The sequence below is a fragment of the Populus nigra genome, chromosome 4 (assembly GCF_951802175.1).
Source record: "Populus nigra chromosome 4, ddPopNigr1.1, whole genome shotgun sequence".
Classification (NCBI taxonomy): domain Eukaryota; kingdom Viridiplantae; phylum Streptophyta; class Magnoliopsida; order Malpighiales; family Salicaceae; genus Populus; species Populus nigra.
In genome coordinates this window covers 1,392,097-1,406,642 of record NC_084855.1, presented here as the reverse complement: position 1 = coordinate 1,406,642, position 14,546 = coordinate 1,392,097, and the positions used below count along the sequence as shown (strand labels likewise).

The 14,546-nt window shown below is 31.5% G+C and overlaps 2 protein-coding genes across 13 annotated transcripts; both read left to right on the top strand.

Moving 5' to 3' along the window:
- The first annotated feature begins 668 nt into the window (after positions 1–668).
- LOC133690520 (uncharacterized) lies at positions 669–4,041 on the top strand. Of its 12 annotated transcripts, XR_009841470.1 has the most exons (5): positions 670–1,639; positions 1,729–2,185; positions 3,058–3,147; positions 3,232–3,282; positions 3,613–4,041. XR_009841470.1 is itself a non-coding variant. In XM_062110748.1 (3 exons), the coding sequence occupies exons 1-3, from the start codon at positions 1,457–1,459 to the stop codon at positions 3,271–3,273; spliced, it is 315 nt and encodes a 104-aa protein (XP_061966732.1). In that variant the 5' UTR covers positions 669–1,456; the 3' UTR covers positions 3,274–4,041. The 12 variants fall into 12 exon arrangements, 2 of the variants coding, with proteins under 2 accessions (XP_061966732.1, XP_061966733.1); XR_009841468.1 differs by having other exon boundaries at positions 1,729–2,772; positions 3,058–3,282; XR_009841469.1 differs by having other exon boundaries at positions 671–1,639; positions 3,058–3,282.
- Positions 4,042–9,974: 5,933 nt separating this feature from the next.
- On the top strand, positions 9,975–11,936 carry LOC133692806 (uncharacterized). The gene is made up of 4 exons (XM_062113953.1): positions 9,975–10,561; positions 10,792–10,854; positions 10,988–11,062; positions 11,199–11,936. Exons 1-4 carry the CDS (start codon positions 10,148–10,150, stop codon positions 11,742–11,744), a joined length of 1,098 nt encoding a protein of 365 aa, XP_061969937.1. The 5' UTR covers positions 9,975–10,147; the 3' UTR covers positions 11,745–11,936.
- Positions 11,937–14,546: the final 2,610 nt, after the last annotated feature.

The window sequence follows — 14,546 nt, the reverse complement described above, 5'->3', positions numbered from 1 at the left end:
TTTTAATAGTATTTTTTATTTTTTATTTTAATATTTGATTTGTTAGATATTAGGTTTATGATTTGTTTCAACTTTTTTTTAAAAAGGTTATCTTAATTTTATGATCCTAGTCACGGGTAACTTGGGTTAATTAGGTTATTTTTTTGTTTTCTTATAAGATTATTTAGGTCTCATAACTTAGATCACATATTTGGTGGGTTAATTTAGGTTGACTTGAGTTATTTTTTATGTTTTTTTTAATTATTTGTTTTTTAATTTTATGTTTCAACATTTAACTTGAGTTTTTTTATATTAATTTTTTTTTAATTTTATATTTAAACACTGGGTTGATTATAAATTAAATTCATAATTTATTTTCATAGAGTTATTATAATTTCATAACTAGAATTATAAATTTAACAGGTTAATTCAAGGTAATTTAAGTCAATTTAATATATTATCATCTTAAAATTATTATTTTTTTAAATGTTATTCTGAATATTTTTTTATCAAACTATATTTTACTTATCAATCATGATAAAAAAAAATCAATAAAAAACATTAGCAACGCTGGACATTTGTTTTAACATTAAAAAAAACTTATCTACGATCGAAATAATATGGGCCGATTATCTAGTATTTCCTATAGTGAAACTTGAATATCAAAAGATTCAAGGGAACGACGCCGTCGCATCAAGATCCGCAACTGCTACTACTAATCAATACGACATCGCGTAGGCTACCCCTGAAACAGCTCTTTCCCCTCACCCAAGTCCTGAATTCCCAGAACACAAGGATTTTACAGAACTTTCAATCTCCATAGAAGCTGTCTCCTTATCTTCTCCAGGTTTTCTCTGAATAGATGCCGTCAGAGGACGCAAAACCCGTGAAGAAAGAAGAGGTAGTAAAGAAATAACAAGGAGGAGAAGGAAAAGAGGAAGAGAAGAGCTTGAGTGCCCTACTCCAAGCCCGGAAAAAGAACCCAACAAATGCTGGTTCTTTAGCTACAAAAACTGGGTCTAAATTTACCAAAATTTAAGAAAGAAGAGCCCCAAGATGACGATTTTGATGAACCCATTAAAGGAAAGGGCAAGGGTTCTTCTGGTTCTAGCTCTAAACCAGTAGCTAAAGTGAAGAAATAAGAAGCCAATAGCGATGATGATGATGATCATAAAACCATCTTCAAAAAGACCCCTGCTTCCAAGACTGATAAGGTGATTTGGATTTTTTTTCTTTATTACGTGTGTTCCTTTTCTAAAAGTTAAAATTTTTGGTCTTGCATTTCATAAAGGTGTAGGTTTTATAATTTTTGTTCAGTCCCCGTGGCTTGCTGACAGACAGAAGTAGTCCGTGGAAGCAAATCTTTTAATTTCTCTGGTACTGAAATGGTGAAAAAGATGTGATTGAAGTGTAAATTTTTAGGATTATTTTATTTTATTGTTTTTAATTTAGATAGAAGAATGGAGTTATTTGATTGATGGGTGTGGTTTTGTACTATTTTGCGGATTGGCTTGAGATAAAGGAATTGAACAAGAAGATAGTAAAAAAAGAGGAAGATAGTAAGAAGACAAAGGGGTCTGTGGCAACTGCGCAGAATGTGAAGGAGAGGGAGAGGAAGGTTTATGATTTTCTTGGACAGAAGAGAGATCCTCCTGAGGAGGTAATGTAGTATGGTTGATTTGTTTAAGTTTTTTCCTTCTGATTTTCCTGATTTTTAAGCAAGATGTTTGTTGCCTTCTATGATTGCAGAGAGACCCATTAAGGATATTTTATGAGACTCTGTATGAGCAGATTCCGGATAGTGAAATGGCACAATTCTGTTGAGACATACTGTCTTATTTTTTTTTTTGGTGATGAACCTTCTTTAGGGTCCAGTCCCTTTGTTATCACACCAAAATCTCGGCCCCGGAAATTGGGAAAGAAGTTTGTTGTTAGCTAAGAAGGACCTGCTTATCACCTACAATGCCTTCCTTGACCCTCTTTGTACCTTTAATGAGGGCACCATGATCTTCCAAACTCTGAACCTATAGTTATTTGAATTTATCATGCTGGCTTAACAAATGATGGAATTGTTTGAGCTTTGATGATAAAGAGAGTGATCAAACCACCCTAACTAAATTTACTTGAGAGTTTTTTATACGAAGTGGATATGGAAGGCACTGGATAGGTTATATTCTCAACAGTAGACATAAAGGCGTGCCTCTTGGTAAGCAGATAGCACAATGTTTGCATGATTTTTCTGCCCATGCACATATGTTTCACATTTTACACAGGAATTGTACAGTGCAAGGTTGTAAACGAAGAGTTTGCAAAAGGCTTGCCATGGTATAGAAGGATGTTGAGCATCGGTGCATAAAATCAGCTAAATGGATCTTGATGCAAAATAGAAATGTCGTAAATGTCAGCTTAGAAGCATAAATATACTGCACAAGTGTGTACATATTTAGTCACCTTATTTTTGGTTTAGATTGTGCCCAACAAGTATTAATGGGTCTAATTCCCTATTCAGCCTCTCATTTGATGTTTGGTAGTTGAGGATGTGTAGACCATATGAGAAGATTGTGGACAGCTTATGGTGCCTGCAATGTAACCATATGATGAATTGTGTAGAATCTGTTGCTTTTGCCAACGCTAACACAAAGATTTCTTTGATAATGTATTAAAACAACATCACTGTCTTATTTCTTGTAGTTGTTTATATTAGATTATAGTAAAAGGGTTTGCTCCCTGAATTGTAGTTTTATTGGCATAAATTCACAGATTATTTCTAGGACATGGCATCTTTATATCCAGGTATCTTTAATATAGGTCACAATGTACTATTTTCATGTTGGACGTTTGAGCCATTTTTTTTAATGAATTCCCTTGAATTTGACACAAAATATGGCGTTTGTCTAAAAGCAATCACAGCTTCTTTTTTCTCAAAAATAGTGGTAGGTTCAGAAAGGGGAAATACAGCTGTTCATGATCATCTCATAACGGTCATGGGAGGAATGCATGTATCCTTGTCTCAAATGTTATTCTTGTTTGTTTATCATACATGGTATCTGGAACTGAAGAACTCGGTACCAATTTCAGTTCTCTGAAAAGAAGTTGACTTTGCTCTTGGGTTCATCGCGCCCACGTTTTATCTCTGCTCCATCATCTGCTACACCACTGAAAGTTTGGGTATGGTTATTTGTATAGTGTAGCAGATGAGCAGTTTAATTCTCTGGCTAATCACAACCCCTTTTCTTCTATAATGTATTGCAGCGCGGCCTGCTAAAAACATTCAACAGTTTAGACTTTCAATAAAGTGAAAAGGTATGATACTGGTTTATGAGTGATCAGATGAGACTCTGTTGTGAATGTTGACTCTCCTTTTTGGTTTGAAATTTGACTATCTTTCTAAAGATCGCCCATCTAGTTAGTTTTTAGGCCAATCAAAAACAAGTATACAGATCATGTCATGTAGTTTGACTTGATCTGATTGATTTTAGCTGATTTTAGCAATCCAATCCATGTGGGCTATTGGGAGTGCAATGGTGATGTTCATCCCTTCAGAACTATTGTCTGCTTTATGATCTCGATACTTATATTTTGCGTGTATTAGGGTGCATTTTTAAACATTGCTGCATCTGACTGTAATTGCAGGTTGATGGAATCTGGTTTGCTCTCTATGGAAGTGGCCAAGAAAGTTTATGAGAAGAAACAGAAAAACAATAAGCTCACTTTGCCGGTGGAAGCAGCTAGTGTCACTAAGAAAATTCAGTCAGCAACTGTTACAAAAAAGACACCATCATCTGCAGTATCTTCAACCAAAAACGAAGACAACAGTCTCCAAAGTATTGTCTTCAACTAAAACGAAGGCAACAGACTCCAAAGTTGCATCTGGACAGCCTAAGAAACGCAAGGCCGGAGATGAAAGCTCCGAAGATGACTTCTTAATCACTAGGAAAAACACAAGACTAATTAATTGAATTTGTTAAACTACAGGAATAGAGTTATAATTAACTAATTAGAATTCTATATATATATTTTAATTATCTGTGGTCTGCCCAGAGCGGGGCTTGGCTACGTGAACATGGCTTGCCTTTAGACTACTAAGAGCATGAAAAGCTTGCGGGGTAACCAATTTCCATAAATGCACTCAAATCACTTCAAAACCCAAAATTAACTTGGGGTAGAACCGTGGGCATTCGTGTAAAATCAATATTGAAATACAGTATAGCATGGATAAATTAATAAGTTTGCGTGGTATTAATTTATAGAGATTTGACTTATTTAATAATTAATTTTGAAGGAATTTTCAAAAAAAAGTAAAACATTAGGGTGGGGTAGAATTATAATTGCCTTACGATGATGCACTGAGATTTTTTAAGGTAATATACATAAAAACTAGATTGAGACATTTTCCCAGAACCATTGATTAAACAACGTGGAAGAATGAGGTAATTGGAATTGGGGTTTGCGTGGTATTTTTAAAAATATTTTTGATTTAAAAATATGTTAAAATATCTTTTTATATTTAATACTAATATATTAAAATTATATGAAAAAAATATTAAAAAATATTTTTTTCAAATCAAAAATATTAAAAAAAAAAAAAACATGAGTTCCAAGCACCTCCGATATCAAGATTATGACTTACGATTGCAATCATCGTTACTTCAACGGCCATTGTTCGTGTCATCATGTCTCAAATCAGCTTATTCTGCCCCGGATAAGCTGAAGCTGGTCAGCTTTTGAACACGCGTCACTGTTAGAGAGCCGCATCACTCCTAGCATTGAGGAATTATTCAATTGCTAAAATTTCGTGGATTTTTTTTAAAAAAAATAGAATAATAAACATAAAAATTTGTGAGAATAACATCTTTTAAAAAAAATAAAAAATTTAGGAAATACTATAACGTGACTATTTCATGTTTCTAAGCATACCATGGTAAAATTTCAATCATCTACCTCAAGCGACCCGCTAATTAGATCTAATTTTATTAAATAGTTGACCGTTTCACACAAAAATTATAATTTTATAAAGTTTTTTCTTTTAAATATATTCTATGAGTAAAAATATACATCTTTGTTTAATTTGTAGACAAAAAAATAGACTCAAATTAAAATCTTTAAAAGTTATTGTTCATAAAATAATAAATAATTCTGAATAGTCAGATATAAGTCTATCATAACTAAATGAGAATTTGCCCCAAACTAATTTCATGAACGATTTAACATATGCATTTATGAACCAGTAAAATAGGTCGAGACTTAAGAGGAGGGTTGGTCGCTCTAAACCAGAATAATAACTCAAAATAACTATAACTCTTGATCCAATCATTAAATCACACTCAAATTTTTATAGAGTTTATGGAGGTTGTTTTTCATATAGTAGTCATTATATCACTACACTGACCATCGAATATTTAAATATTAAAAATCTTGTTGAGTCTTTTAGTTTTAACAGTGTTTAGATTTTCTTTATTATTTTTAAAACCAGTCAACCGACCGAGACAGAAATAGCATGGTTTGACCAATTCATGCTTCAGAAGCATGATGTGGTCAAACCATGCTATTTTGTCAAAACTTTTTGCTCTCATGTCAATTCACCAATTTTTTATTTTATTTTATGTGCTAATTGTCCAATTTATATGAATTTTGTTCCTTTGTTTGTTGTTAGCATAGTTATAGCATCTTATGATACTCCATTTATTGGATGATTTTACTTGAGTTAATTTAAGCTTTTGTTTTTTTAAATAAAATCTTTGAAACCATGTTATTTTAAAAATATATGATTTTTTAAATCTTGATAAGGTTCGAATTAATGAGTTCTTACATCAAAGGTTTTGAAGATAATTAGTGAAGTGATATTCATGGGGTATTATTAATATAATGAGCTCAAGAGTTAGGAGTTCTTTGTGATTGTGTTCTAAAAAGTGTTTTCAAAAAACTTGGAAAGTATTTTTTGCTTAAGATTATTTTTTATGTTTTTTTTATTATTTTAGTGTAATGATATTAAAAATAATTTTTAAAGGATGACCAAAATATTATTTTGATATATTTTTAAATAAAAAGTATTTTTAAAAAATAATAACCACTATATTTCCAAATATCATGCCGGCACAAAAATTCTCATTCGTTTTGTTTTCCCTAATTCTCTTGTTTCTAACCCATGCTAGTAGATGTCAATGGCATGAACCACTGTGCTCTTCTCCTTACACCAAGCTGGACCCAGTAACTAGCCGGGTACGTAAATAACTTTGATGTAGTGAATAGATAAATCCAAAAGTTTTATTTTTTTTAATTATTATTGTAAGTGTTTGGGTTAGCTTGCATATATATTTTGATTAATTTCATGAGTTCTAAAATTAACGGTCATATAAACCTTCAATTACTTTAAAATTTATAAAATTTAAATTGATAGTTTTTAAATACAGAATATAATTAAATTTAAAATATTTAAATCCAAAAGTATTGATTGATATATTTGCTGGTCCCAATTTCACGAGGTGTCAATTTGTCACATGCCTCAATATATATATATATATATATATATATAGAGAGAGAGAGAGAGAGAGAGAGAGAGAGACTAATTTTGGAAAAGGGGACACTCTCCTACAAAAAGTTGAAATAGTTTTGGAGGTACGCCGTGTCTTGTTTCTGAAGCAGGAATTCAGGGAGCTGGTGGTGGCTGCTGATACGTTATCTCACCCACAGAAGACCACTCTTTTCTCCTTTTCTTCCCTTGAGCTCTTTTTTTTATAACCCATTTCCGGTTAAAAACAAAATAACCAATCCAAAATACAGTTTTCGAAAGCAAATTGCTGCGGTGATGGTTTCAGTTTCCGAACCTCCCTTCACTTGAAATGTGTTCGCATTCAATAACTTGCTCGGGTCAGATAACTATGGCGGCAAAGCTTTTGCGTGGTAGCGGCGCTCTCTTGCACGTAGCAGTGAATCTGCCACTCGGTCTCCTAACTTTGGTACAGGTTTTTTAAGATAATTAAAAGCAAAATCACGCTACTAGCTAATAAAATTTAAATTAAATAAAAGATTGAAATATAATTATAGAAAAGAATTCAGAAAAATAACCGTGAAAAAAAGTAACAATAATTTTCAAATCTGATTCGAGCATGTTTTCTCACTCGATTATCACTGCAAGCTGTTTTTGTAAAGAATGAATTAATAATTTTGTTTTTCATCAAATCATTTAGAAAGACTAAATTTAGGGATAAAATAATTTTTTACATGTGATTCATTTGTCGTTTTTGTTTTTATTAAAGGTGCAACGATCTCTTTTGTTTTTAGAACAGTAAAATATCTTCACTAACTTTGAAAGAAAAAAAACTAGATAATTAGTTTTTAGGATTTTTTCTTTAATTTTTATATTTTTATTGCGCAATAAATTTAATAAAATAACCTTAGTTTAAAATTTTATTTAAACTTTCTTTAGGGCCATTTTGCATTGTCAATTGGTATTTTTAGTTATAATAAGGTTGGATGAGGGGTAAATTGATTTTTTACAATAATTATAAAATATTTTAAAAAATGTCAGAAATGAGGTAAAAGCCGCAGCACTTCAACGACGCATGTGCGATCATACGACAATTAAAATTTTTCTTCCACCTTGTCATTAGATTTCTCACAGTATCCTCTTTCTCTCTACGCAGTGCATGTTGGGTTTTAAATTTTTCTTTTTTTCTCTCTCTCTCTTTTATTTCCTTTCTTGAGATTTGCGCTTGGTATTTAAATTTTTTTAATAGTTTCCTTTAGCCAGGTATATTTGAGGATCAATCTTTATTCTTTTTATTGTTTAATTTTTATCCTTAGCCCTTTCATAAGATTTTATTTTTTAAAAATGCATCTTTTATTCTAGATTTTTTATTTTTTGATTTTTTAAATTTGGTCTCGAGTCTTTTTTATTCCTTCATTTTTTTGTTGTCTCTTTTGTAAATTTTCAATTATTTTTAATTTCACCATTCAATAAAAAAAATAATTTGTTGATTTTTTTTAAGATATGGTCCTCATTTTCTTAATGGTTTCTTCTTTAAATCTTTTGTGAAATTGATTTTTTTTTTAATTTTGCCCTTCAATCCAAATTATTCATCCTCTACTTTTTCTTTTTTTTTCAAATTTGATCATCGTTATTTTAATTATTATTTCTTCCTCTAAATATTTCTTTTGTGATTTTTTTTAATTTCATCATTTGACATTTGATTTATTAAAATCTAGGTTTCGTAGTTCTTCTAAATTTGGTACTTCCAATCAAATACCTCAGGTCACGAGTTCACATCATTTTTCTTATTTTCTTTTTCGATCTCATTACTTTACATTGATTTTTTTAAAAAAATAGGCTTTATGTTTTTTTTATTTTTTTTCAAGATTATTCTGATTTTATGACATGATCTGTTGACTTGGCGGGCTAACCTAAGTGGCCTCACACTTGTTTTAGTTTTTTTTTATTTTTTCTTTTGAATTCTTTTGCAATGTTTGATATGTTAATGATTGAATTTTGTAGTTTTTTTTCATGTTTGGTTTTTCCAAACAAATGACATGAGATATGAGTTTTAAAGGCTAACAAAGCTTAATATCATTTTTTTTTACTTATTTTTTCTCATATTAGAATTTGACATTGATCTTTTTAAAATATGAGTTTCATGATTTTTTTTATGTTAGGTTATTCAGATGTCATAACCTGACCTGCTAGTTTGGCAGGTCAGTACAGACGAGTTCAAGCTATTTTTTTTTATAATTGCTTTTTTTTTATTTGTATATATTTTTTATTTTCAACATCCAACAATTGATTTGTTAAGAATTATATTTCATGATTTTTTCAAACTTGTTGCTTTTGATAAATAATTTGAGCTCCAGGCTTGACAGTTTTTTTCTTTCCCGGTCATATAGCTAGTAGGGTTTATAAAATGTGTTGATGAAATTTCAAGCCGAACCGACTTGTTGGAAATATTTGTTAAATTCAACCTAGCCATCTGCCGTGCATTTTCACCTGAGTTATCATGCATCCTCACCACAAAAAGCAACGCCACGTCAATCAATCACACGGTCCAGAGAATGCCCATGCTTTGTGATGATTTAAGTCCCAAATATCATAAATCTCCTACTGGTATCATCACCACCATACATGTCAAACATTCAAAGTCAAGTCAGTCTCCTCTTATTATTCTCCGAGGTAAAAAAGGAAAAACAATGCGGTAGGCTAGCTAGACCTTACCATATTTGTTTTTCTTACCTTCCGAATCACTTGATGAATTTTAACCGTTAGAAACTCACCGTGCATGGGTCAATGACTTCAACTAACCCTCGATTCCTACCCCTTTTAACCAGGATATGAAAGGTACCTGGATCTTTCCACTTTCGAGGGTGGCTGTCAACAACTCCTCTCACGGTCTGATTGAATACCCTAGAAAAGAGTTTTTATCATTGAGTTATTGGTGATTTTTACTGGGAAAAAAAAGAGTCAACAATCACTTTACCAAGACCAAGATTCCTTGTTAAAACTGATTCAAATTTCAACTGAATTCAAGTTAGACATTAACAATTAATGTACTAGATGATACCCAGTTTAATAAATAAATTTTCAAGCATTAGTTTAAACTTTAAACTTGAATTTATTTAGATTCAAGAAAAAAACCTCTAGCCTGATCAAAAATCTGAGTTAATCAAGTGATTCGGTTGATTTAATTATGATCCGGTTAAAACCCATCCACCAACTTGTTAATTTTTTTTTGAAAAATATAGGGTCGATCAGATTGATTATCCTTACTTTGGCCCAAGCAACCCGAGTTTTATTTTGTATGCAACCCGGATCGGTTTTAAAATCATGCTTTCAAGTAATATCTCAGGAGTCAGGACTATTGTCTCCGTCTTCTGTTTAATTGCGCAAAATAACACACACATACCATCATAATAAACCCTAGACAGAAAATTCATCTCCCTTTTAACGACACGTGGCGCATTGCCATCCCTTTTCCTGTTTCATAAACAAGAGAAACCCTGTCCCCAAGGAACACAATTTCTCCCTATATCTCTCTAGCTCCTCATATCTTCGCCTCTTAAAAGTGACAGTCTCTCTCTCTCGGCGAAAGAAAGAAACCCCCCATTTATTTTCTTTTTCTCTCTTGAAGGAGAAAAAAAAAATCAGAGGGAGTTGAACTGAGAGAAAGAAAGCAGAGAAACAATGGCATTCAGGCATGGTTACTGTACTCTTTACGATGAGTTCGGAGATGATGAAATCGAGGTTGCTGAAATCTTGTCAAGTTTCCCTCGTTTAATTGCTATGTCTAAGTATAGTTCTTGGCTTTCATACACATGGGGTGGTAAAAGGAGGAGATCCGCGGAGGCCAATTTGGGTCCACGACCCGCCGTTCAATCACCACCAACATCAGTATCACCTTCGCCGCCACCGATTTTATCTGGTTCTGTGGGTCCTGCTATTACTACTAACACTACTCGTATTGCTGCCTCTGAACCTGAGAGACCCATCATCGTCAAAGTTGAACCGGCGACTAGCCCTGCAACACCTCTTTCTTTCTTTCCTAGTGAATCTGACGAGAGGCCTAAGCGCTCGAACAGGAAAGTCTCTACTAAAAAGGTATGTTCTTTAAAATCTTGCTTCTTTGATGGTCCCTTTCAATTCCCTGTTTGGACATGATACGTGGAATTTTTTATTGATTTTTGTTTGATTTTATGGAGTTTTGATTCCAGTGTTTTATCTGTGATTTTATTTCTTTAATGGGCTTTATTTTCGAGACTTGACTATATTTTTTCTTTGACAAAAATAAAGATGCTTTATTTGCTAATTATTCTGTGGAACATATGCAGAGAAGAGAGGATTTGCTGAAGATTAAAAGCCAACTTACTAAGAGAAATGAACTGCTAACAGGGGTGAGTTCTCTTTATTTTCTTATTATTTCAAGATTTTTGGAATTCTTTTTGTCCTTTTCTTGGATTTTTCCCATTCACGGAAAACAGTAGACGGGGTTACTAACATATCCTTCATGTTAAATTGTTGAAACAGGAGATACAAATGGTGACTCGACATCATGATCAATTGAAAGCTAGTAATTCATGGTGGAAAGCAAGGAAACAAGAGGTAATTCGTCGTTTTCCTGATGGATCAAAGCTCCTTTTTTAGTGTGCTTTTCTTTTCTGTTTTGTTTTTCATTGCTTTACCTGAGGCTGTTGCTTAATTATACAATTAACCTTTGTCTTATGTTAAAAATTTGCAGCTAACCATGGGTGTTATTAAAAGAGAAGATCAGTTGAATCTTCTACGAATGGATTTAGGCCAAGAAACTGTTAAAAGTCCTGATCATGTTGTTGATGATCAAGCTCATCTTTCTCTGCGCATGCCCGGCATCACAGTTTATCAGCAGCAACCATTTATGCTTGATAAGAATGCCAACAATCAAGAAATGGGCTGCAACTATCCAAACCCTTATGGCCGAAGAAGAGTGTCCCTGTTCCCATCTACGACTTCTAGTACCAGTGATGATTTTGGCCCATGTAGCATCCCTGATCTCAATCTAACTATCGGGCAGCCTGCTTGGATGGACTCTGAAGTTAAACAACTGGTTGATGACAAGAGTACTGTGGTTAACGGGGCCATTGTGGGTACTGTGGTTGACGGGGCCGTTGTGGGTACTGTGGTTAATGGGGCCATCACTGTCAGGAGTATTAATAAGGCCATCGCTGCTCAGGCAAGACGAAGAAGGATGCTCATTTGCAAGAAGAAGCTTTCTAATGTCTCCAGTAAATTACGATTCCCACTTTGATGATCTTGGTGTTTACATCTTCGATCTCATTTCCCCCCCTCTAATCTATATAGTAATTAATATTGAGATATCTTAGTGATAGTTCGGTGTCTAATTGTAAATTAGAAGATCTCCCAAGGAGATGATTTTTTACGAATTATATTATATTCTCACGTTTTTTGCAAAGGTAATAATATAAGAGTTGAGAGGCTCTAGAGTTCTTAGTCGTTGCTTGGCTACTAGTAATGTAGCTTAAGCTTATTTTAAGCTCACTTTTTTTTATTTCCTCTTTTGAATGATTATTGTCGCTTGCGATGGTTGGTAAATTCTTTAATTAGATGTTTGGACTGACAAGCAGTTTAACTGTTTATATAAATAGTTAGTGTATTGTTATTTTGTTCTATAGTTTGCTTGGTTAATGTATGGTGTTGATTTAGTGAAGGTTGTGGATTCAAGAGATGAGAAAATTAATATTTTATGTTAGCACTTTTTTTAATTAAAAAAAAGGGCAAAAGCAAAAAATAAAAAATAAAGGTCTGGGCATGCGAACTTCACTCCTGTCCATGCACATTGGTTATCTTACAACAGTCTCATGACTTTTTTTAACCAGGGATTTTTTTTTAATATTGAATTTTATTATTTAATATTAGGTTGGATATAAATCAATATTTGTATTTTATATCATATAATAAAATAAAAAACTTAATTTAATCTAATGGATTTCACAACCCGGTCATGATTTTGACAAGTTAACTAGGGTGAACCTTACATATTGTTTTTATTTGGACCTGCTCAACTGACAAGGTCATGTCGGAACAACTTCCACACGATTTGATTTAAAACCTGAACTAATAAAGAGTTGTGTCAAGATTATTTTTTGCTCTTTTTTTATCTTGTTTTCTTACTAATTCCTTCCTTTAATATTTGGGCTTTTATTAAAAATTATCATTTAATATTTTGTATTTTTTATCTTATAATAAAATAAAATAAAAATAATTAAACTAGCAGACCATAATACAATTTTTGAATTTGTCAGGAAAAACTTGTCATGTTTTTTTTTCTTAATTTTATTTTTAAACCTACTTCGTTGACATAGACAAGTTAGAGTAACTCCCACGTGATTTAATTTAAAACTCGAGCTACATAAAGAATTGAGTTATAATTTTTTAAATTTGAATTGATATACTAAGTTTAATAATAATATCAAATTTATTTTGATGATTTAGATATTATATTTTTATATTCCAAAATTTTTTAATCGACGTCGCATGCCGGAGCTTAAAAAACAAGGGTTCAAATAAGAAAAGCTGGAAGTGTGATGCAATTACGTACAAAAATGGAAGAGGAAAGATTGGGATTCCTCGCATCAATGGATTTTCACAAATTTAGGTTTGGTTTTGGTGGACAAAGATCCCTTTGTCTTGAATGAAATCTTGTCCATTATCATCTTCCTTAGTCTAAATAGTAAACGGATTTGCTTTTTAATGACATGTTTGATTAGAGATAATGGACCATCTGATCAATTATATTTTTATAATTTTTATATTTGATTTTAATTTTTTTTAAATTGCAATGCAATGGAGGATTACAACTGTAATGAGTTGTGTGTGTGTGTGTGTGTGTGTGTGTGTGTGTGTGTGTGTGTGTAAAGCTATGCAATGAATAATTATATGCTTGCAATGATTTAGTTGAAAAAAAATCCATCGCAAGGACAGAAGCATTTTAAAAAAAATATAAAATACAATGATAAGAAATTCAAATAATGATAAATATATAAATAAAAATAAAATATAAGGATTAAAAAAATTATTTTAAAAATTATAAGGAATAGAATAAAAACTAGTTTTTTTGACTCGCACTTCACCGCGAGTCGGATAATGTTTTTGGTGAAAATAAAAAATAGACATGCAAGCTTCTCAAATGTGTTTTTTTACAAAACAAAAAATTAATTTCAAATTAAAAAGAATATGCATGCATTTAATTAAATAAATTGAGAACCATTTGTGTCAATAAATATAAAAAAATAATTTTAATATGTCTTTTTGACTTGTCTAGCTGCAAGTCAAATAAATTTTTTTCTGAACACAAAATAATTAACATATAGCCATATAGGTGTTATTGACATGTTTTTTTTTATATTGAATAAAAATTATAATTTTAAATTAAAAATTGATGCTTATATGTAATAAAATATAGTAAAGATTTTATTCGTTAATAAAATCATATAGGATCTCAAGCTAATTTTTAACATAGTAGAAAAATAGGACAATGTTGTTATTGTTATTATAAAATACCATTTCTTTATTCTTTGTATAATATTAAAAAAAAAACAAGTGTAAAGAAAAAAATAAAACATAAATTACAAAAGAATACAGATAAAAATAAAAAGAATGATATAAATAGATCAAGTGTAAAATAAAGATAAGAATAAAAAAGTGATAAAAAGAACAAGTGTAAGATAATAAAAATAACAAGTATAAAAAGAAAAAAAAATAAGAAAAGCTTGTTTCTTAAAAAACATGGAAATTACAAATCTGCCCTACAGTACCTGCTAGAGCAACAAAGTTTGAGAAAATTTTATTAAATGAATTTTTAAATTCCATCGAATGGGAAGCTTACCTGGAGAGTGTGACCTAAAAAATATTTGGAAAACAAATATTTTATCCCGATTTAAATTGTAAATTGCAAGAGAATACTCCTTGCCATGCACCAAAAGAAAACAAAAAATAGCAGGCCAGGCTGATAAACCTAATTCATAGTTATCCAAACAAGCCCAATCCATCACAAATAAGAAGGTAAAAAGCTTGGTTACTAGGTCCGGTC